The sequence below is a fragment of the Perognathus longimembris genome, chromosome 2, assembly GCF_023159225.1.
Source record: "Perognathus longimembris pacificus isolate PPM17 chromosome 2, ASM2315922v1, whole genome shotgun sequence".
Lineage (NCBI taxonomy): Eukaryota > Metazoa > Chordata > Mammalia > Rodentia > Heteromyidae > Perognathus > Perognathus longimembris.
Genome location: NC_063162.1, coordinates 60,131,037 through 60,155,602, shown reverse-complemented (window position 1 = coordinate 60,155,602; position 24,566 = coordinate 60,131,037). Strand labels below are relative to the sequence as shown.

The 24,566-nt window shown below is 49.3% G+C and overlaps 1 protein-coding gene across 1 annotated transcript in view; it reads right to left on the bottom strand.

Annotated features, from left to right (window-relative positions):
- Nucleotides 1-3,516: 3,516 nt before the first annotated feature.
- Nucleotides 3,517-24,566, bottom strand: part of Wdfy4 (WDFY family member 4) — a 268,449-nt gene continuing 247,399 nt past the window's right edge. The window contains exons 53-63 of the mRNA XM_048339220.1: nucleotides 22,779-22,870; nucleotides 22,239-22,451; nucleotides 19,487-19,634; nucleotides 18,091-18,254; nucleotides 17,237-17,395; nucleotides 13,749-13,928; nucleotides 11,322-11,504; nucleotides 8,443-8,527; nucleotides 4,897-5,011; nucleotides 4,302-4,364; nucleotides 3,517-4,177 (exon numbers count right to left, since the gene is read on the bottom strand). Coding sequence (XP_048195177.1) covers nucleotides 4,171-4,177; nucleotides 4,302-4,364; nucleotides 4,897-5,011; nucleotides 8,443-8,527; nucleotides 11,322-11,504; nucleotides 13,749-13,928; nucleotides 17,237-17,395; nucleotides 18,091-18,254; nucleotides 19,487-19,634; nucleotides 22,239-22,451; nucleotides 22,779-22,870 — 1,409 coding nt within the window. The 3' untranslated portion in view covers nucleotides 3,517-4,170. The remainder of the gene's footprint in view (nucleotides 4,178-4,301; nucleotides 4,365-4,896; nucleotides 5,012-8,442; nucleotides 8,528-11,321; nucleotides 11,505-13,748; nucleotides 13,929-17,236; nucleotides 17,396-18,090; nucleotides 18,255-19,486; nucleotides 19,635-22,238; nucleotides 22,452-22,778; nucleotides 22,871-24,566) is intronic.

Sequence of the window (24,566 nt, the reverse complement as noted above, 5' to 3'; positions counted from 1 at the left end):
TCTGCACAGGCCAGCTTTGAACTTTGGTCCTCAGACCTGAGCCTTCTGAATAGCTAGGATTACAGGCATGAGCTACTGGCACCTAGCCTAGTTCACATTTTCTGATGTGGTTCTGAATGTTATTAAGAGCTTGGTTTCGATTTCTGGTTATGTTGGGGTTGAGATGTCTAGAGAGACTGGGTGTGGCTGGTGAGTGTGGAATACACTCAAGGATGCCATGGAGGCTCCTGGCTTGAGTGATACGCACACCACTGCTGATGTTGAAGCACCAGTATCACAGAGCAACCATTATTGCTTCTTTTGTCATCACCGCTGTACTGCCAAGGACTGGGCGCATGGCAAGCCTGGGTTCTCACACATGCGCACAGCAGCCCTCCAATGGAAGTTCCACCACTTCTGTTTCACAGAGGAAGCCCACATTAGCAACTGTCCTTCCCAGAAGTCAGGTCCTGAGATCAGGAGTCTGCTTCTGGGCCTCGAGAGAACAGGGTTCACGGGAGCCACCTGTGCTGCAGCATTATGTCCTTGCAATTCTGATGTCCCTGAACAAAATGGAGTGTCTGCCCGGGGCCTTGGACAGAGATGGCATTGCTCAGAGCACCGTCAGGGACCCCACGAGCTCTTGTAGATAGACAAGCTTTCTTCATTTATTTTCATGTAGTTAGCAAACTATAGACTGCCTCCAGCCTGGAATTCCACAGATACATGATGCTTAGATGAGGTTTACGTTCAAACATTGAAACATGGCATTTAAAACAAATACTAAGAAGCAACTGTACAGATGACAGAGACAAACCATGAAGATGGTGTGGGAATGAGGTAAACTTGGCAAATAACTGAATTAATGGCTCTGAGAGGGAAAAGGAAGGAAACGAAGTCTTTTCTCTCTTTTCAGGTCCCTATGTGAAAACTATTCTTTTTTTTTTTTTTTCCTTTTTGGGCCTGTCCTGGGTTTGAACTCAGGGCCTGGGTACTGTCCCTGACCTATTGTGCTCAAGGCTAGCACTGTACCACTTGAACCACAGCTCCACATACAGCATTTGTTGGGAGTTAATTGGAGATAAGAATCTCACAAGCTTTCTTGTCCAGGCTGGTTTTGAACTGAAACCCTTAGATATCAGTCTCCTGAATGGCTAGGATTATAGGCGTGAGCCATGGGAAGCCAGCACAGGCACTGTTTTAACTTCCTCTGTCTGCGACCTGCGCAAAGGAACAGGATTCACATGGGTTCAAGGCCTGGGCCTTCACCAGCCTCTGCCCCTGGCCTACCAGAAGGGCTTGGACAGGCCCTGTCCCTTCCATCCTATGGTGTAGGGCAGAGCAGTGATCACAGAGTTGTGACCACAGAGCTGGCCACACAAAGTGTGCATCTGGACACAACCTCTCTCCATCAGGACCCCTGGCTGGCACAGACCAGGCACCATCTTTCCACACTAGTAAGGGAGGGAATAAATGAATGTAGCAAAGGTACTATCTTCAGCCATGTCAGTGAGAAGTGCTCGGGGCCCAGCCTCGTGGGTGAAGACCACAGGGCTAAAAAGCAATTCAACACCAAAAACCCACTCCCTCCGCACGTCCTTACAGTGCTGTGTATATATTGTGGTGGATTTCTAGAAAGTGGAAGTCAAGGGGGTCGGACACAGAGGGTGCCTCTATCAACTGGTCCTCAGACAGACAGGACAACACTATTCCCTAAGCTTCTAGAACTTTGGGGGAAGACAACCCGGTTACCAGGAAGAATTGAAGGGACGTCAGGCTGTTTTCTAGATTAGAAGAGATAATCTGAAAAGAGCAAATGCATATTCAAATGCATACACACACACCGACCTGGGAATGTGATGTGAACTTACAAACTTACTAAAGCAAAACTGATTTGGGTTCAACAGGATTGGATTTTATGCTAAACCAATCTCATGCAGGATTTTCATATGAAGACTCTATTCCTCCCCAATGTGCCCTGCCTGGCTGCATTTCAATGTGGTCAAATTCAATCTTCCTGTTCGCTGCAGTGCCTGTGGCTTGGCTTTCAAGACCAGCTTCCTGGCTGCTGGCCATGCTTGGGAGAAGACAGCTGCTGTCCTTTTTGGGGGACTGAGCTGCTCTCTGGGAACCTGGGGAGTGGATGGTGGAGAGGGACCCAGGCAGAGTGGGAAGCTGTGGAGCCCTGGAAGGTAGCTAAGGGGATCCAGAAGGCCCTGAAACTGGGCCAGCTCCAGGAGGGCCGCCATGAGTGCCCATTTCTGCATTTCAGTTTAATAACACAAGCCACTTACCCACCCCCACGGAGCTTCTGGGGGTCCCATTAGGTCCCCAGCCAGCCACAAACTTCCCCTGCTTCTAAGATGTGGCTAGAGTAGGGTAGGTGACCTCTACATAGATTAACAAGTACCTGTGGTTAAGTCTGAATTTCCTATGAATGATAACGCTTTGTGAGAGTAATCATGTCCCAGGCAAGGTGGGCCTGTCCTGGTGCAGATGGGACACAACCTGAGTTTGGGACTGGGGGACCCTCAGAGGGTAAAACTGTGTCTTGGAAAGACTCCAGTGTCCACCATGATGCCACTTCTCTCCTTGGGCATCCTTTGATCATGGGGCAGGGTTGCCAATCACCCTCCCTGGATGTCAGGATGTAGAAAGCATTCGGTGATGGATGGGTGACCACAGCATGCCTTGGGAAGGTGACCAGAGCTGAGACTTTGCAGGGGGAGCTAGGGCTGGGGTTCTATTCACTGGGGCTGGCATGGGGGATGATAGAAGGGGGAAGGTGGGCCTTGTGTCCCTAGACAGCTTTCCCAGGAGGCACCTAGGCTGGGTGAGAGTCAGCTTGGGAGATGAAGATCAGTGGAATGTGGATCCCTGACTGACACTGCTGGGAGACCCTCACAAGCTCCCTGTCCTGAGACCGCAGGGAGAAGCAGGTGTGCTACGGACTCAGCTGACGAGGGGACACAACAGGAAGACAGCGCAGAGGTGCTGTGATCCACCAACCTGGTCCAGGTGATAGCCAGCCCCATCAGGGGAGGGGCGCCCCTCCATCTTTCTGTTACTAAGATCTCGAAATTTCCAGATAAATAAGACTACATGGGATACTACAGCCTCATCTCCCTGAAGCTGGGAACTGCACTGGAAAAAATGGAGAAGACATTGTGGAGGACCGTGGGGGCCATTGAGCGGTGAAGGTTGCAGGTCCCAAAGTGCAGATTTAGCACATCCTGACTAATGATGTTTTTTACATATACTTCTCCTTTCTGAATATTGTTTATCTGTAAGCTGACTCCCTGTCCACTTACAGGCCCGAAGACCAGAGGCCACAGACACCAAGTTCATTTCCTTGCCATCGCTAGGCCTAGGAGACACTAAGTGTGGTTGGCCATCAAGGCCTCTGCAGAGCTTGGAGAAATATGGGCAGAGAGCCTCTGGGAGGAGAATTGAAGCTGAGAAATATAACTTCTTCAAACCCCTCTGCAGCCACTTGAGTTTGATTTCATTCAATATGCACATGGATTTCCTTGAAAGTCTTGGGCTGGGGATGACATATGAGACTAGATGGTCCCTGGGCTGCCAGGCACCAGAAGGGACTAGAGTTCCACGGAAGGAGGCAAGGAACTACAGCAGGTGTTTTCAAGAGAACAAATTTCACAGATCCCTTAAGATCGTGATAGCTCAAAATCCTGTGTGGGCAGGGGTGCTTGCTCTCTATGCAGGGAGGATCCAAGGAAGAGCTGGGTGAGCTACAACCTGGCTGGGGACACAGCCTATGCTGTCTGTGGGGTCCTCGTGTCTTCCTGGGGGCAAAACCCACATCACTAACCTCTGGCTGAGCTGCAGATGCTGGCTGTGGAGCAATGGTTGTTCACACCTGCTTTTCTTGGGTAGAGGTTTGGACATGAGGTGAGAACAATGGTAATCTAGAACTCAAGCATTTTTGTATTTGAAAAATAGTTGCTTTAATAAAATAAAGACAATGGGACCTAGTCCATCAATTTCTATCCATCAATCCCATTTCGTTTTCTGTGCACAAAGCCCCAGGTAAGGGGGGGGGGTGTCTGTGTATCCATGTGCAGCTCATCACCAACAGGTCGGTTTCCAGCATGAACGTGTGCGCTGATGCTTTGTGCAGGAGGACCGTGGTGCTGGAGATGTTTTGGAACCCCAGAGGCCGCCTCTTCTCTAGGAACTGGGTGGGGGAGGCAGTGGAAGCTCCTCTGGGTGGACTGCAACCTCCATACCACCATTGCTGTCACCCCCAAGGCTCCCTCCCAGTTCGGTGCTGGGGGCTCCAGCCACCTCCCTCCACCTACCCATCTGCAGACCAGCAGAATACTCTCCCTTTCTCGTCACCAACCAGGAGTTTGGTCTGGTTTCTTGGAAAAAAAAGAAAAGACAAGAGCATGGGAATCAGCCTGTGAGGACTGCATATATCAGCCTGCAATCAGGAGAAATGGGGCTCCATCCAGGATGATATGGAGTCCCTCCTGGCCTCAGTTCCCTGAAGCTGGGGAGCTGGGGTCTGCATTGGAAGAAATGGAGGCGACATTGACCAGGGCAGCAGGGGCAATTGAGCAGTGAAGTACAGAGAAAGTTGGAGATGCTGGGGATTTGAGAGAGCAAACTCGGCCCTGCCTCTGTCGGCACAGCCTGGGACCGTATTTCCTATGTGGAGAGCTAATTGGATAATAGTAACAATTTCCACTGGGTCATCCTGATGGCTAAAATCATGGAGCCAAGTGCTGTGTATGACACTTAAATAAACACTACTTCCCAAGGCCCCATGTGGCCTGGAGATTGTCTGGTGGGCCTGCCTGACAGCAGGGCCTGGCCCACAGCAGACAGGATTTGGCTAGGGTGGTCACAGCGCCCTCTGCTGGCGGCCTGGGGAAACCAGATTGCACTTACTTGGACACAGCCAGGGCTGTCAGCGCAGGGCTGGCCTTGCTGGGTTTGCCTGTCAACGCAAGGCTGATGTCCAGCTCTCGACTCAAGGCCAGGTTCTTCTCCCATCTGCGACCTGCTGGGAGTGTGCAGGAGAGGAGTTAGAACATCAGAGCAGCTTCATGCATGAGGCCATGCACATTCATGCAGCGGGCCACACATACACACATATTTATATTTGTGGTCAGCAACTTGCTAAATTGAGGGGGAAAATATATTTAATCTTAGCCTGTGCTGTTGCAGAAAAAAAAAAGGACCGTCCCAATTTAATTTGCAGGCTGTGATAGTTACATGTGCTGACGTGCCATGGTATCCATTGTGTACCAAATTGGATTTGTGTATTATTGCTTTCTAAATTGCATGCCTAGTTCAGCAAAATTGTTCATCAGTGTTTACTGGCTTTATGCTTAATAAGATGCCCCACAATACCTTGCTGCCAGGATGTAATGCAGCCTGTAATTGCCTAGTAAAAATAAATTACATAAAGTCGGCATTATCAACTTATCTAAATCCTCTCATGCCACAACCAATAATTAAATGCTGAGAACGTTTTTTTTATTTTTAAAAAAATATATAACTCAATGATTGTTACTTTGCTCATTTTAATGACTACGTTTGGGGACAGACAGTAATTCTTTCCATGTGAAGGGTGAGATGGAGAGACGGCAGCTGGCCATGTCCCTGTGAGGCCACTTTGCTGGACCCTGTGTAGGAGCGGTGCTGCGGCCACGGTGGTCCTGGGGCGCCGGCCTGCATGTGCGGACAGGCCTACGTGCAGCGAAAGCAAAGGGGTACCAGCGGGAGAAACGGCCTGCAGTCAGAACGAGGCAGCTGTAAATTCCTACACAAGTCTGAACAGCACACTTTTCCCGGGTGCTTTTATCCAACAGATTGAGTGCTAATCGAGGGAGTGATTTCTGAAATAAATTGTATTCAATTGGGTTGGTTCTGCTGCATAGGATAAATAAATGGATTCTGGGTGGAAATGAGATTACATCTACCCATAGATGCAAGAGCCCCAGTATCTTCCAAGAATCGCCATTCTTGCCCTTGAAGACACTGGAAAGGATGCAATACATGCTTCCAGGACACGTGTACAATGATGCATGTGTCACTCTTAATACTTCCCCCTTTCCAACAAAAATGATTTGAGCAATGTTATAGAAACAACATACTCTGGATGCCGGTAACTCACGCCTGTCATCCTAGCTACTCAGGAGGCTGAGATCTGAGGATCTTACATCGGAAGCTAGCCAGGCAAGGAAGTGTATAAGACTCTTATCTCCAATAAAGTACCAAAAAGTCAGAAGTGGAGCTGTGACTCAAATGTTAGAGTGCTAGCTTTGAGCAAAAGAGTTCAAGTACAGCATCCATGCCCTTAATGAAAGTCTCAAGGCTGACACACAAAAAAACAAAAAACATGCTTCCTTATTAAAGTCCTCCAGAGAGTTCCATTTGTCAATTTGCATGCATATCTGTGGACTGCATATACCAGTGTGTCATCCACCCACATCCTTGCCATGGTCTGGCAGTCAGCTCAGTGGGGCAGTGGTGGCCTTAGGCCAGGATGGATGATAGGGGCAAAGTATGGACTGGGGACTGTGTCATCTTGAAACCATCTTGTAATTTCCCTTATCTCATCATCGGCCACTGTGCTAAAAGTAAAGGAACTCTTAGGCACCTGAGACAATGACAATAATGATCTGAGTTTGTGGAGTAGATCCGGGCCTATGTCTGCTACTTTCTGTCACCAGCGCTCTGTGTGACGGAGATACAGGACTTCTGTCTATTTGGCAAACAGGGAAACAGGGTCAGATGAGTGCCCGGATCTAAAGTCTTGTTTCCACTCCTCATTTCCAAGACTTGAGACAATGAGCATGGCCTCACTAGAGTTGTTGATGCTGGTAACAAACCTATGTTCTGAACCTATGAATGCTTCTAAGGTGCCTCTTCTTCATCTGTTCATCCATTCACCATTCCAGCCATTCACTTAGCCTTCTTTTTGAGCATCCTTATCTCAGTCATTGGCTATGCTAGTGTCCTTAGCTCACTGAGCCTTGAAAGCAGCAGAAGGGAGCAGTTGGTTCTAAAACCAAGATGGCAGGCAATTCTTCCCATGCAGGTGCCTACAGAACTGATTTATAAGCAGGCTAGGAATAAGAGACCTGTACTGGTTCTCTCCAAAAGGGACAAAATTAGAGGAGGGAGTAGAATGCTGGTGGTTCATGCTTATAATCTTAGTTACTCAGGAGGCTGAGATCTGAGGATCAAAGTTTGAATCCAGCCCAGGCAGGAAAGCTCATGTGAGATTCTATCTGGAGTTAATCAGCAAAAAGCCAGAAGTGAAGCTGTAGCTCAAGTGATAGAACACCAGACTTGAATGAAAAAAGCTAAGGGACAGCTCCCAGGTCCTGAGTTCAAGCCTCAGTACCAGCACAGGAAAAACAAAACAAAACAACAACGAAGAAAACCAGAGGGAGGAGTTCAGCTGCTGCTCTCCAGAAAAGTGCTGAGATTGTTAGAGTGTGTGTGTGTGTGTGTGTGTGTATATATATATATATTTATTTATTTATTTTTCCATAACCTACTATACCTACTATAGAGATCCTAGTGACTGGAAGTGTATGTGTGTCTCTGTGTGTGTGTACATGCACATGCAGGTGCTTACCAGTACTATGACTTAAATTCAAGGCCTCTTGCTCTTGCTTAGTTTTTCACTCAAGGCTGACTATCACTTAAGTCACACACACCTCCACTTTCAGCTTCTTGCTGGTTAATTAAAGAGCCTCACAGACTTTTATCCCCAGGCTGGTTTTGAGTCAGTATTCTCAGGTCTAAGCCTCCTGGGTAGCTAGTATGACAGGAAAGAGTCACCAGTGCCTGGCAGAATCTATATTCTCTTAAGTCAGACTTATACTGAAACTTATATTGGAGATAATTCCAGACTCATATTGAGGGTCCTGTTAAGGGGAGTTGGGTGGACTGAACCAAGGCCAACAGGGCTCTGTGAGACATGAGGGGTTCACCTCCTGCTCCCCCTGGGAGGAGCAGGTTCACCTCCTGCTCCTTCTGGGGAAGGGGTTGCTCCTTTTTCCATCCACCCTCTGGCTATCTAGGCAAATAGCCCGCTGCATCCAGCTCCCTGGTGGGTGTTAGGGCCACCCAGGTGGCTACAGAGCATCAAATCAAAATCACTGACGTATGTCTCCTGGCCTGAAGCTCAGGAACCCCGATCCCCACTGTCCACAGGACCACTGAGCACCCCAGAGCTGGTTTGGAGTACTGATGCCTGCAGGGCCTAGGCCAAGACTCAAGGGCAGCTTCTCACACTGCTTCACATTCCTCCCCGACCACCCCCCCCCCCGAAACTCCCAGAAAGCAGATTGTTCTCTCAAGGTCCGTCCCCAGCCCTGGCAGCAAGCCCAGAGCATCCATGGCTTCCCTCCGCTCTGCAGCCCCTGGGTGGCAAAGCAGGAAGAGAAGAGGAAAGGGTTCATCTTAGGCAGGTACCTCTGGGGCTTGGAGGCTGAGTGGAGGGTTCCTCTGTTGTTCCCTGCCCACGAATGGACATCTTCATGTCCTCTGTCTTCCAAATCTGTCCAGAAAAGTGAACATGTCATGAGCTGGGGAAGCAATGCTGTCTGCAGCCCAGGGAGGGCACGCTGGGCCTCGGCCTCTGGGGAGGGAAGGTTAAAGCACAGCCATAGGGGGTGGGGGGGGGAGGGAGTTACTACTCTCTGTATGGAGGTTTATTGCTCTCATCCCTGGGTCCTTGTGTACTTCTCCCTCCATCATGCCTCCTTTATCTATTCTTTTTTTTTTTTTTGGCCAGTTCTTTGTGTTGGGAACTCAGGGCCTGAGCACTGTCCCTGGCTTCTTTTGCTCAAGGCTAGTACTCTACCTCTTGAGCCACAGTGCCACTTCCAGCTTTTTCCTGTATATGTGGTGCTGAGGAGTTGAACCCAGGGCTTCATGCATGATAGACAAGCATTCTACCACTAGGCCACATGCCCAGCCCTCCCTCTATCTATTCTTAAACTCCACAGCCAGATTTGTTTATGTGCCAGCACTGGGGTATGAACTCCATGGAACTCCGGGCCTTACTTTCTCTTTTTATTTTTTTCTTTCTCAGAACTGGCACTCAACCACTGAAGCTATACCTCCATTTCTGGCTTTTTGCTGTTTTCATGGACTTTTCTGCCCTGGTTGACTTCCAACTGTGATTCTCAGATCTCAGCCTCCAGAGTAGCTAGGACTGTAGGAGTGAGCCACTGGTGCACAGCTCAGCTTACTTATCACCTTGTCACTAAGTTAATCTCTACTTATGCCATGCCATGGTCCCTGAAGGCCTGTGCACTCTGACCTTGTGCTGACCACATGAGCTGTGTCTTCTCACCTGCTGAGTCTGGACTTCTATTGCTGGAGGAAAAGAATCAGCTCTTGCTCTGTGGTTATGTGGCCTGCCCCTCACTCCCAGGGGGCCTGGACCTGACCACCATGCTAGATGGGCGAGTGCTTCTTCACACTGTGGACACTCCTGGTTCTACCTTATGCTTCACACTGCGGACACTTCTGCTCCCGCCTTGGATAGGTACAGAAAAGAACTGCAGCCCATACCCGCTGGCTGGTCCCCATGTGTGGACCACGCTCTACCAAGCCCAGACCTTTGCATTCTCATTCTGGCAAGCCTGGGACAGCCTGGTCCCCCACAGACCCTGAGCTCCCAGACACTGATAGAGCCCTGTAAGGCATTTCCTGCGAGTCTCTCTTCAGTCTCTCCCCACTCAGGCCATCCAGTCAGCCTGGCATCTTCTCAGGCTCTGATGCTCTGTGTACTCAGGGTTCAGCTGAAACATCACCTCCCCTGAGCTACTCCTGGGGAAGGACCCCTCTCCTTCCCCTAGCCTTCCTGTCTCTCCATCCCTTCCCAGGAGCATCATCTGCTGAGACTGAGTCTGGAGGGCAGACTTTAACTTTCACTGTGCATTCTTAGAGCAGGCATTTGCTGGTCCTGAGCTTGAACTTTAGGCCTGGGTGCTTGTCCTTGAGCTTTTGCACTCAAGGCTAGTGCTCTACCACTTGAGCTGCAGCTCCACTTCTGGCTTTTTGTGGCTAATTGGAGATAAGAGTCTTATGGACTTTCCTTCCTGAACTGGCTTCAAATTGCAACCCTCAATCTCAGCCTTCTGAGTAGCTAGGGTGACAGGTGTGAGCCACTGGCAACCAGCAATAACTTACTTTCTTAAATCATGAAACTTGAGTTCCATGAGTATACCTCTTTCCTGTTCTTCATCCATTCTTTCATCCTGTCCATCTCAAGAGTAACCTCTGAGACATGTTCTTCCCACTTGATCCCTTAATACCACTGGCTCCTTCTCTTCTTGGCTTCCTGAACCTCCTTCCTCTCCACAGTTGTTCTCAGAGCCACGTGCCCCTGATTATCTCAACACACACATATCTTTCTCTGGAATGTGAGTTTCCTGATGAAAATGCTTTATTTATTTATTGCTTTATCTGCAGTGAATCGTATGAAGTGCTCAGAATGGAGTAAAGACTTCTGGGATGACTGGATGGGTAGCGGGCAGGTGGATGGATAGATGAATTGGCGGGTAGTTCGTGGGGGAGTATGTAGGCCAAAAAGATGGGTGTGGATGGATGGGAGTGGATGGACAGATAAACTGGTGGTGGGTAGATAGATTAATGGATGAACAGAAGGATGGAGAGATGCATGGATGAATGGATGGACAGGTGAGTAAATAGATACACAGGCAAATAGTTGGGTAGACAGGTTCATGGGTAGATAAACAGCTGATTAAGTTGGTTTGCATAAATGATACATGTATCTCTTTTCAGCATTGAACCACAACATACTGAATGTGAAGCTCAAAAACCTAATGACCATTTAGCATTCATACTTTCTAACAGTGTATATTTAATTACACATGAACTTATTATGTACATTATTCTAATATGTTAATGTTAACACATTATATTAATATTAATGTAATAATATATATGCACATCTGTGCACTACCCAATTCATGTATATAATATATAATATGCATGTGTGTAGACATGCATATAATTATATAACGTGTTACATATGTGTGCATACATGTATATGTGTATAACTTACATGTGTTTACATGTGTTAATGTGTAATACATTTGTTATGTATGTAGGTATATGTCTCTCTGTATAAACCTATATTCATATATGATTTTATTTAGTTTTTTCCTACAGAAAGTCCGCCTTTCATTTGCTGTAACTGCTGCCTAGTCTAGGAAAGTCTCAAAGGTAACTTGTAGAACTGGACCCCTAGCAGAAATGGTGAAAATGGAGCATACATTTCTTGTGTCCTCTTGTCATTCTGACCCAAGCCCACCTACCCGAACAATGCCGTCCTGACTCCCAGTGATGATGATGTGGCCTGTGTCCCACGCTGGGCTCTCGGCCACACAGCAGCAGGTGATGGCTCCCTCGGGGCCCCAGGCAGTGGTGATGCTGGCCAGGGGCTGCCCGTTGACGTTCCACAGGGACAAATGGGCTCCCGCACAGGAGACGATGATGCCCTGCGGAGTGACAGCTGCGTCCCTGCCAGCCCATCTGTCCTCCACGCAGGCACCCAGTGGTCAGAACACTGCAGCACCCTCTTCAGCCATCTTCTTGCAACTAACCAACACAGCCCCTAAGTCCCCTAAGACACACTTGCTTTCCAGCTTGCCGGGGGAGCTGCTATGTTTTCACACAGCTAACTTCCTGGCTCTTTCTGTTGCAATGATGTTTGGGGATAGCACTTTCTCAGGCAGATGGTGACTGGCTGTTATGGTTTGGGATGAAGTGTTCCCTGGAAGGTCCATGTGTGCAAGACTTGGTCCCCAGCTGGTGGAGCTAATCACTGAGATGGGATTGGATTATGAGGGCCATGACCTAAACAAATGGATAAATCCACCGAAAACTTCATAATTTTGATAGCGCTGTTGGGAGATGGTGGAAACTAAGCAGTGGAGCCCGGTTAGGGGAAACAGGTCACTGGAAGTGTCTTTGAAGGTTAATATCTTGCCCCTGGTCCCTTCTGTGTGCATCACCCCCCCTCCTTCTCTCTTCCCCCCTCCCCCAACCCCATCTCCTCTGCTTCTGGTTGTGGAAGAGCAGCTCTGTTCTAGCTCTTTCTGTATGTGGTTCTACCTTAGATGCACAACAATGGAGCTAGCTAATCATGGACTGAAACTCTGAGGCTGCAAACAAAATAAATCTTTCCTCTCTTAAGCTGTTCCAGGCCTTCTGTCACAGTAGCAGAAAACAAATGCTCTGGGCCATTTTTGGGTTGCTCCCAGAGCCCTCTCCCGGCCATGTCCTGGCTGCCACAGGTGACGCAGCTGGACTTACACCTGCCTCAGGACAGGGACAGAGGGCCTGCAGTGACTGACCAGCTCAGCCCCAGGAAGAAGCTTTGGATTTCATCGGTGGACAGCATGGGACAGAGATTCAAAAGACTGCAAGAGGCTCATGAGTTGAGTGATGCCACTCAAAGGGAACCACAAGGAAGAAATTTCCCTATTGCATTTCCTAAAACACTCATGTCCAGGTGTCTCCCCCAAGTCCTGTTTAGACTATAAAAATGGAGCAGTAGCCATAGGGATGCTGGGGCCGTGCCTTTAAGTCTTGCCTAACCTCCAAGGGATGAAGGAAGCTCAATGCCCTTCCACAAGCTGGCTTCTGTTGAAGCACTTCCCAAATACTTAGGGATAGCTGTCCTGAGGCCAGAAACTGTGTTTAGCACATCTCTGCTCAGCACCCAGACCTAGATCCAACAAACACACAATGAACCCAGATGGTTCCAGGACAACCTTTCCTGGTACCAGTGTTTTCTGGAGCTTGGGAACACAATTCATTATGGTTCTATGTTCTCTCAGATCAAGGATTTGTGCCTTCTCCGATACATTATTTCATCTACTGTTCACTTTCCACTACCTATCATCTATTCATCCATCCATCTGTCCCATATCTACTCATCCCACTTATCCACTCACAATTCCAACTATCTATCATCTGTCCATCCACCTATCCTCCATCCACTCATAATTCCATCTACCCATACCTCCAACTATCCATCCATCCATCCATCCACTGGCCATCTACCTATTTATCCCTGTGTCTTTCTGCTATCCTTTATTCTCTTTGTCCTTCCATTTGTCTGTCCATCCACCCATCCATTCATCATCCATGCTTGTATATAATAGCTATCCTGTATTTAAGCCCATCTGGAGCACTATGTCCAGCCAAAGCTGGGATCAGGACTTTCCATCATCTTTCCCTTCATCTACGAATCCCCTACCCACATAGCTCAAGCACTGATTTCCTGGGGTTTTGTTTGAATTCATGCAGGAACTCTACAGCCTCAGAGAGCTCACACCTAGGACAGTGCATCCATCCTGGAAGAAAAGCCATGCTGATTTTGTGTGTGTGTGTGTGTGTGTGTGTGTGTGTGTGTGATGTATACACATATGTATATAACTATATATGTACATCTGAGTATATATATGCCTATATACAAGCATATATTTGTGTATGATATATGTACATATAAATGTGTACATATGTGTGTGCACATATGTGTACATACACACGGATGTATATACACATGATGTTATGGATGTACATAGGATATATACATGTGTCTACATATATATAAACATTTACACATACACATATATGTATCCACACACACAGCTCCCTGCCATGCTAACTAGCATGCTACCACACATGCTGAAAGATATGGGTTGGGCACAGCCCTGGAGAATCAGGGATCTCACCGAGATGTCACTGATGGCGATGGCTGAGATGCCCTCACGATGGGCAGGCAGGCGGGCCACGTGGGTGAGGTGGTCCAGGTCCCACAGGATGCAGGTGCAGTCCTGGGAGCCACTCACCAGTAGGCTGAAGGTGACTGAGGCTGCCAGGCAAGTGACAGCCTGAGTGTGTCCATACAAGGCCTGGGGGCAGGAAGCAGACCCACAGATTATGACAGACCCTTCACTCAACTACCCATGTAGGTTCTGTACCCTTCCCTTGACTGCTGGGCTTGAAATGGTCAAACAGAGGTTCAGAGTGATTCAGTGTTTCTAGAGCCTAGTCCAGGGTGTGTATGGGAGGGGGGTGGGGTACGCATGTGTGCAGGTCCACAGCTGGCTCTCTGTAGCATCAACTTTGGATCTGAGGCCCAGTAGGAGATAACTAAGAATCACTGTATGATAACCCAACCAGAGGCAAGCAGTGTCCTTAGGCTCTGTCTTCCCAGCATGCATCTGGAATCCAAGGCAGCCCATGGTGCTATTAACATGCAAAGGCTGCGACTGGCAAAGCAGGCTGCTGTCCAGGCCAGATGCCTCAGCAGCATCCCTGGGAGCTTGCTAAAAATGCAGTTCTCAGGCCACACTCCAGACTTGAGTCAGAATGTTGCAGAGCCTTGCAATCTGCATCCTTCCAGCCTTCCAGGGGATTCTTAGGCATGCTCATGTTGGAAAGGGTCACACTATGAAACCAAGTACAAATGTCCTTGATTTAAACTGGAAGAAGGATGGAGTCAAACTATCCTCAAGTAAGATGTGGCTTTTTACCAGAGGCCAGTTGTTCATGCTTATAATCCTAACTACTCAGGAGGTTAAGATCTGAGGATTGTGGTTCAAAGCCAGCTCAGGCAGGAAAGTCCATGAGACTCTTACCTCCAGTTAATGAAAACAAGAAGTGGAGCTATGGTTAAGGTGGTTGAGTGCCAGCCTTGAAAAAGCAAAGGCTCTGAGTTCAAGCCCCAATAACACCTCTCTCTCTCTCTCTCTCTCTCTCTCTCTCTCTCTCTCTCTCTCTCTCTCTCTCTCTCTCTCTCTCTCCTCCCTCTCTCTCTCTCTCTCCCCCCTAAAGGGACTTTTTAAGCCTGAAGGGCCTGGGCTTATGACCAGTGGTGATATCAGAGACCTGCTCTTGGCTTCAGCTCTGGCTTATTCAGGGCCTGGCCCATCTCGTGGATGGTTGAATGTGTGGATATGAGGCTTTGCTCTCTAGTGGGGGTATTTCTAAGGCACCGAGGGATTCGTGGCACACTGCTGCAGGCCTGCCAGGGATTCTGCCCCAGGCATCCTGTGGCCGCTGGGAAAACCTGACAGGCAGGAGATGCTGTGACTGCTGTCCTCTGGGATCAGCCTTAGGCGTGCAGAGGTGGCATTCTGGAATGTGATTGGCCTGGCTAGCCTACTGGCAAACCTCCACCTTCAGGGCAGAGGCAACTGCTCGCTCATTTGGGTCAATGAGACCCAGCATCATTTTTCAAAGCTGTCATTTTGCCTGATGACAGCAATTAAAAATTTTGCCACAGGTTCCCTTTGGTCCTCAGTGGATCCTAACATGACACCAACCAGATGGCAGTGGCAAGCTCCTGGGTAGAACCCACGGAAGAAGATGTGGGTCATCTCAGGAACATGGGAGTTCTGGAAGAGCAAGGAGAGGATGAGACAGAGTTTCCAGACCTCCTTCCAAGAATGAACGAGTGCTGCTGACAGCTGTGATCACAGGGCCCAGGTGAGGGAAGGGGACCCAGGGATGAGGTCCGGGACCTCAGAAACAACTGTTCTGAGTCAAACACCAAGGCAGGTGATTCATTTTGGACCCGAAGCAGCCTGCGTGGCCCACACTGCCCACAAAGGCAAGGCAAGGCTGTTGTCTTCCATGTGCAAAAGTCACAGCTCTGAGAGGACATCCAGGACTCAGCCTCTGAATCCTGTGCCCACCACTGGAAAGGCAGAGGAAAGCAAGGGAGACACGGCCATTCTGAATGTGGTTCCTATGTGCTCCTCCATGTTCTCAGAATAATGTGTGTGTGTGTGCATGCGTGTGTGTGTGCGTGTGTGTGTGTGTGTGTGTGTGTGTGTATGTGTGTGTCATTCAGGACCCTTAGCTTTTTTATCAAGGCTGGCACTCTACCACCTGAACCATGGCTCCATTTTTTCTTATTTGCTAGTTAATTAGAAGTAAGAATCTAGAAGATTTATCTGCCTGGGATGGCTGCAAACTGCGATCCTCGGATCTCAGCCTCCTCAGTTGTTAGGATTACAGGTGTGAGCCACCAGGGTCCTGCTGGAATAATACCTTCATGCAGGTCAACTAGCATAACTTCATTGTATCATCATGCAAGGCACTAAAGTAGCAAAGATATAAATAATACAAATGTGTCAAAATAATTCACTATGGTATGTGTGGTGAGGTGGTTACTTTCAATTAATTATGGGTGGCATCAAGAATCTATAGAATGAATTTGGAAAATCTATTTCACTGTTTTGTAAATCTACTGCAAAATTATCAGAAGGAAACAATTAGTCAGAAGCAAGCACTGTCTTTCTAAGATGCCTTCTACAGCACTATTTAAAATAGTGGAGACTTGGAAATAACTTAATTGCCTAGTTTTAGGAGAAAAGGTTTTACTAAGCTGTGGTGCATCAGACTTGAAATGTAATTTTGTGGAAATAGAATAATCTGGAACAATTGAAATGTAAATTATAGAGGCTGTAGAAAACTGAAGAGAATTTGATAGGCTGGCTGAAAGTGGAATACAAATAACTACACAGGCTGGGAAAAGGTATAAATATGTATATCAAGTGCGGTAATATGCAGGAATGAAGACATTCATGAGGATTATAGAGAATTGTTTGCCTTTGAAGAGAATTTGAAGTGTCTCTTTAATGGAATAGTTTTAACAAGTGTTGAAGGAGTTAGTGGATGATGACATGTCTGTTACCAGGTCAGGGGTGGACCCCCTTTACTAAGAAGCTAGTGGTTTGGGGATCCCAAGACCATACCTGAACCTTGGCTGCATAGGGGCCTGTTCCCAGAACCTGATGCAACCCCCCACCCCTGCTCTGTCCTGGGGTGCTGCAGGTCTCTGCTCTGTCCTGGGTGCAGCAGGTGACAGTGTCTGGCTGTAGGGAAGCACACATTTCCAGAGAAACCCAGCTTAGGAAACCAGGTACTGGTGAATTCTGTACAGTTAATTTCGTTGTGTTCCTTGGGACTCTATGGAGCCAGAGCGGCTTCTTGCTGGAGCTGATGTGTGTGGTGGCTGCTGTGTGTGACGTGGTCTCACACCGAGTGACAGAGCAATGGGCCACACTCCGCTCCTCACCGAGGGCAGGAGCTCCAGTTTGAGTGTGGGCAGGCACCATGGCTGCCCACAGCACAGGCATGCCTAGCACAGCACTGGCCCTGCCTGTGGCAGGGCTCCTCCCTGAGCACCACGCCGGCCCCATGCACATACCTGCTGCAGGCGCAGTCCTCTGGGGTGGCCTCTGACCATGTTGAGCTCCCACACACACACCACGGTGCTGGCCCCGGCCGTGACCACCATGGTGGGGGATGGGCACACCACACACAGGCAGCGACCCCACTCGGCCAGGTTCTCAAACGTCATCAGGATCTGAGAATATGAGAATGAACACTGGTATGGGGTAGGCCAAAACAACCTAGAGGGGAGACGAGGCCGCCTGGGTGCCCTGAGAACTAAGGACACAGTGTGTGATCGGGAACCAGCCTAGTGACCACACTCAGGCCATCCCAGGCCTGAACCCACCATGCAAGCACGCACAGGATGAAGCTCTACCCAGACGTCCAGACCAAGCAGCTGGTACTGGGGCGGGGGGGTGGGGGAGGGCGGTGCGCAGAGCAGGATGGAGTATGGAGGGCAGGGAATTCATGAGTTGCAGTGGGTCAGGTGGGAGGAGAACAGGGCAGAAAAGGGAAGAGACAGCTGCAAATCTAATGGTGGCATGAGGCCATAAGCAGGGACTTTACTCCTTGAGGGCTCAGCCAGAATATTCTCAGTCTACCCTCTGGCTGCTGGGCGCAGCCTGGCAAGCCACCTTGGTCCTTCTCACCCAGTGTGAGCGAACATCTGGATTGAGGTCCCATGTGAACATGCTGCACCACCAGACCGAAAGCTGGGCCTCATAGAACTTGGGTCTTTGTGTGGGGTCTCAGGAGCCTCCTCCTCCTGGGCTGGGACACAGCTTTGCGTGGGGAGTGGGGGGTGGCCATGTGTTTACCGGTCTCTGGAGCACCGTGGCCCCAGCTGAAGGAGGAACGGGCCCTGTGAGGCCCTCTCTGCCCTCTCACCTTGTCGGAGCCATAGCTCCCCAGGCAGCAGCTGAAGTCGTCGAAGCCCCAGCTGAAGGTCTTGTTCCAGCGAGGGGGCAGCAGCACCTTGTTCTTCTCCACAGCCAGAATGGTCTTCTCAGTCGCGACGATGTGACCGATGGCCCCTTTGGGGGACTCTGACCCTAGAGAGAAGAGGAACATATCTACCCCCCCATACCCTGTGAGTATGACTGGGTTCAGAGAGAAAAAACTGTCCACTGCAGGCTAACTGGACCTCACCAAGCATGCACCATGCTGATGGCCTGGGTCCCCTCTCCTGGTTCCCCCTCACACTTGGACCCACACATCATCAGTGGCTCAGGGCCTCTGTGGCAGTGATGCCAGAGATGCCGACCACCTGCCCTTCCTGTGCTCCCCAGGAGAGGCCCTGGAAGGGTGGCTGCACGTTGAAGCCACACCTGGCCACGGCTGGAAGATAGTTCAGAGTTCAGAGTCTGCAGCTGGCCAGCAGCATCATGGGTAAGTCACTCCATGCTTCCTGTCTCCCAGGCCCCTTCTGTGGAGTGGAGACAGTGGCTCCCTCTCTGCGGGGCATGCTGCTAAGACTGTGCAGTGAACCCCATGGGGGTGGGGGAGATGCTGTTTACCATGAGGTCTCACCACAGGGGGTCCTTCCCCTTCTCCCCAAGGGGGACTCCTCAGACTGACATGGGAGAACCACATGTCCTGAGCCCCACACTACACATGGCTAGGCAGCAGCAGGGTTTGGGACACACCAGCCATGCCCCAGGCCACGTGTCCTCAGCTACTGACTCCACGGATAGCCAGTGCTCAGGGACAGCAGTGATCAAAGTACAGAGGTGCTATCTGCCACAGGGCCTTGGCACTTCACTAGTTTTCAGAGGGAGAGGTGTGTGTGTGTGTGTGTGTGTGTGTGTGTGTGTGTGTGTGTGTGTGTAAGAGAGAGAGACAGATAGACAAAGAAAAAAACAAAGACAGAAACAGGAGAAACAGAGACAGAGACAGAGAGAAAAACTCAGAGGAAACAGGAACAAAGAGAGAGAGAAAGAGACAAAGAGAGACATAAAAAGGAAAAACGGGAAGAGACAAAGAAACAGACAGAGCAGGAGACAGAGTAGCCTTACGTGTGCGTATGAAATGTATGTATGTACGCAAGAGAGAGGCTTGTGTCTGAAGCCAGACAGACTGACATGTGGGTCCTTAGATGTCAGGTTCTGACCCAGTGTCCGAATGCTTCTAAGGCAGAAGCAGGGGCAGAGTCACAAGGTGTTTAGCTCTTCTAAAGCAGACTCCATCCTTTGCCTAGGTCTGTGGCCCTGACTTCCCAGGAGAGCCCAGTCTCTGAAGGGAACCACTCTGGGACAAGGTGTGGACAACAGGGCCAGAAAATCACCTTTGACAGTGACCTGGGAGGGCCTCAGGGCCTGCGGGCTGTGGAGGAAAGGCTGTGGGTGGCTGGGCAGGCCTGCTGGAGTAGAGACGTCCTTTCCCGACCCCAGCTTCCCAGCGGTGCTCCTGGACGGATGGGGCTTGGTAAAGAGCTGGAATGGCACATATAGCACACAACACAGGTGGTCAAGGGTCAGATGCTCAGAGAAGAACAGCCCAGCAACCCACCCCACCAGGCACTGCTGGTCTGCTTAAAGGAACAGCATCCTGAGCTGGGCACCGGTGACTCACACCTGTGATTCCAGCTACTCAGGTAACTGAGATGTGAGGATCATGGTTCAAAGCCAGCCCAGGAGGAAAGTCCATAAGGTTCTTAGCCCCAATAAGTTACCAAAAAGCCAAAAGTGGAGCTGTGGCTCAAATGGTAGGGTTATCCTTGAGCAAAAGAAGCACAAAGACAGCACCCAGGCCCTGAGTTCAAGACCCAGGACCAGCAAACACACCAAAAAACTGCATCATGAACTAGTCTAACCCTCAACTGCTGAAGCTGAGCTGTCCAGGGCTAGAGAAGGGCAGCCCTTTTTCTCATCCATCAACACAGAATTCCTTACTAACATTGGTTCAAATATTCCAAGAAGTATGAGGGAACCTTCTTAGTAAGTAGTGTTTTTAAGTCTCATTTTTTTCAAATCTCTGCCACCAACTATTGCTTTTTTGTTTTTTTGTTTATTTGCATATCCAGGCAAAAAAAATTTATTGTCACCTGGCCCCAATGTGTGGGTGTGGGCCAGAAAGGACCTCTGCTGGGCCCTGTCACCTCCCCTCCCTGGCGAGCCTCCCGCAACTCCATCTATCCACACAGTGCTGTGCTCTCAGATGGAAACCGCTGCTGGCTCCAGGCTGGAAGGAACCAAGGTGTGAGCTGAGCCTGGCTGGCCACATGGGTAACGACAGGGGTCAAGGTTAATGGAGAGCCTGGGATCTCAGGGCAGCTTTAGCCCTTGATCAAATGCTGGCCTATCTAGGAGCGTTGTGTTGTCGATCAAGTCACAGAAATCAGAATAATGATTTTTACCATGACTTTTTATTTTAGTGCTGGTACTGGGGCCTGAACTAAGGGCTTGAGTGCTAACCTTAATTGAGCCACATCATTACTTCCATTTGTTTTGTTTTGTTTTGGTGACTAATTGGAGATGAAGACTCTCATAGACCTTCCTGCCCAGGTTAGCTTCAAACCTTGATCCTCATACCTCAGCCTCCTGAGATTACAGACAGGCATGAGCCCTGGAGCCTGCAGAACAATGATTTTTTTTTTCATGAGAATTTAACAGTAGAAAGAGGCCTCCACAGGCCTGGGACCTGGTCCCTCCAAGAGAGACAGCAGGTTCAGACCTGGGAGCGACTCTGTGCAGCTCTGACACACTGGCCCTGGATGGTGATGCTCAGAAGCATGACAGGGAAGCACAGGTGAGAGCCACACAGCGAGGATCAGTTTGATCTGCTTAGAGCTCTCATAGGCTGTCAACATGTGGCCTCCCATTTCTAAATGCCTCTCCTAAAGAGACACAGCCAAGGGGCCAAAGGCCCGTGCAGCCGCTCCTGGAGGCAGGACCTGCTCCCACACCGCTGTGCATATCTCAATGCCGTCCTCAGCCTACCTCAGCACCTACCAGCCTTCTGGGTGACCCGAGCCATGCCCAGAGTTCTGCCTCTGCAGCTGCCCAGGCTGCAGTTCCATGCAAGAGACAGATCCATCAAAGAACGCAAACCAATGCAACAGCAATACTTAGTAGACTATGCTGTAAAACAACTGTACAACTGGGGGAGGAGAGGGGAAAATGAGGGAGGATGTAACACGTTTGATAAGAAATGTGCTCACTGACTTATGAACCCCTCTGTACTTCACTTTGACAATAAATAAATAAATAATTTAATTAATTAAAAATCTTTTTTGTGGTATTAAGAGTTGGAACTCAGGGCCTCCAAAGTATTTTACCAACTTGAGCCACATGCCCAGATTATTTTCCAGGTAGGTTCACACTGCTTGTGTCCTTGTTGGACTCGGACTGTGATCCTCCTACTTCTGCCTCCCATATAGTTGGGATCATAAAAGTACCCTTCTATGCTCTGTTTTGTTTTGTTGAGATGGGGGAGGGGGAGCCTTACTAACTTTTTTCCCTGGCTGGACTTGAGCCAGCATCCTCCCATCTCTACTTCCTAAGTAGCTAGGATTACAGGTGTGTGCCCATATCTAGCCCCTCACCCAAACATTTCTTATACCCAGGAACTTACAAGACTCAATGGCACAAAAACACAAATAACTAACATTCACTGAGTGCTAGTCATAGTTCAGGGACTCTCAAACTACTTGATATGCCTCAACTCACTGGAAATAATAAGCCTGTAATCCTAACTACTTGATAGCCTGAGATCTAAGGATCACAGTTCAAGGCCAGGGCAAGAAAAGCCTGTGAGACTCCACCTCTGGTTAACCAGCAAAAGGTTGTACTGGATGTATGATCAAGCAGTAGAGCACCAGTCAAGCAAGTTGAGCAAATATAACGCTCTTAGTTCAAATTCTGATACTGGCAAAAGAAAAATGAATTTAAAATGGTGAAATTATCACAGTGGGCAATCATATATCACAGAGGAAGAGCTTTTACCACTTTTTTTTTAAAACAATGTCATCATTAAATCAACATCAGGCAGTAACAGCTGACTGAGCCCTGGTCACAGGATGATGTGGGCTTCCATACCTGCCTGGGCACCTGTCCGAAGTTGCTGACAAACCCCAGGACTGTGCTCTTGATCAGAGGGTCGGTGACGCTGCTGAGGTCCATTCTGTCAGCGTAAAAGTAGGGGTGGAAGGTGTTGACGGCCTCCACGGCAGCAGGCCCCTGCTGCTTGTACCCAAAAATGAGGTCTATCCAGTGGTGGAGGTTCGCACTGACGAAGTCACTTTCCAGAGCCTGGAATGGAAAGCCGGTGGCGAGTGTGTGAACCACAGGCTGCCAGGCTGGAGGCACATGTGCTCTAGGCACTGGCCCCACTTGGGAATTATACTGGGCTAAGGGAATAACACAACTTCCACGCACCCCCCAAATTAGCCAGGCTCCAGTGGTAACATCTAATCCTAGCTACTCAGGAGGCTGAGATCTGAGGATTATGGTTTGAAGCCAGCCTGGGCAGTAAAGTCCAGCTTGTCCCCTCTTTGGTTTCTTCAAGCAGAAAGCCCCCAAGGAGACTGAGGGGGCCCTGAGGTGCCCCTCAGGGGCCTGGATTCTGGTGTGACTCACCTGTCTGTGCAGGCTGATGAATTTCCCAGGGTTCCCATCTGCCCAGGGAGGGAGTTGCACATCCCCCAGTGCTGTTCCATCCTGCATGCAGCCTGGAAAGGAAGCAAGGCAGCGTGGATTAGGGACACTGCAGTCCACACTGACTTGTGGGGTGTTGAGAGTAGAGGACTCTGGGATTGGCAGTTCTGTGCGTCCTGAAGGGGAGCTGTGTCCTGTACTGGCCATACTGCTTCCTGCTTCCGACAGGAAGTCATCCTTGCCTCCTCCCTCAGGTCCTCCCTGCTTTCCAGGCAGCACCAGGAATGGACTCTCCAGCCACACAGATCCCGTGTCACTCCTGGGGACATATCTTTCTCCCCACTACAAAACACCTTTTTATCCATATGCTTAAATGACAATGGATGCAGTGTTATTAATAATACAAGCTGGCACTCGGTGAACAGCCAACTCTATGCCAGACTCCATGGGAAATTTAGACACACATCACTTAATGAATTCCATTCCAGTTCTTCTTTTTCCTCCCCCTCTTTTGTTTTGTGCCAGTACTGGGGCTTGAACTCAGGACCTCACACTCTTGCTTGGCTTTTTTCAAAGCTTCAGAGCTGGTGCTCTAGTGCTTGAGCTACACCTCTACTTCCAGATTTTTGGTAGTTAATTGGAGATAAGAGTTTCATAAACCTGTGGCTGGGAATATGGCCTAGTGGCAAGAGTGCTTGCCTCGTATACATGAAGCCCTGGGTTCGATTCCTCAGCACCACATATATAGAAAAGGCCAGAAGAGGCACTGGGGCTCAAGTGGCAGAGTGCTAGACTTGAGCAAAAAGAAACCAGGGACAGTGCTCAGGCCCTAAGTCCAAGCCCCAGGACTGGCAAAAAAAAAACAAAAAAACAAAAAAAGTGTTTCATAAACCTTACTGCCAAGATTGGCTTCAAGCTATGATCCTCAGATCTCAGCCTCCTTAGTAGCTAGGACTGCGGTATGAGCCACAGCACCCATCTTTTCATCTTCTTTAGAGAGAGGAGAGAGTACCCCACTTTGAAGTGCCTATCTGCATGGAGGGTCTCACTACTTTCCTTCCATGGCCTTTGCTTTCACTTCCAAATAAACTTATTCTGTTTACTTTTAAAAAATAAAGGGAGAAGAAAGGGTTTCATGTATTTATTTAATATTTTATGCCAGCCCTGGAGCTTGAACTCAGGGCCTGCGTGCTGTACCTGAGCTTTTTTCTTTGCTCAAGGCTAGCACTCTACCCCTTGAGCCACAAGACATTTCTGGCTTTTGGGGTGATTAACTGGAGATAAGAGTCTCAAGGACTTTCTTATCCAGACTGGTTTCAAACTATGACCCTCAGATCGCAGCCTCCTGAATGGCTAGGATTATGGGGGTGAGTGAAGCATTGGCACTGGGCTAAAGAGAGAGTTTTAAGATAGAGAGTCCCTAGATAGTGAGAACTGGAGCCCAGTCTTGCCCGAGTCTCTCCTCCCCCATTCGCTGTGCAGCCTGAAACCTACTGCTTGGCCTCTCTGGGATCCAGTGTCTCCTCCTGTGAGGATGGAGGTGATGACAAGGGACCCACCCTAACAGGCCAGCAGAGGATGGCATGCCTGACTCATACCAGGGCCAACTGATGCTCAGTATGGGGAGGCTCTGCACCCCACCCCTCCCCCAGAGCCTCCATGGCAAAAGCAGGGTAAACCTGCTCCATATTCTTGGGCCTGCAGGATGTACTTGGCCCACTCAGTCTCAACTCGCAGTCTCCTGCACAGACAGGCAGGTCCTTCTTGGGG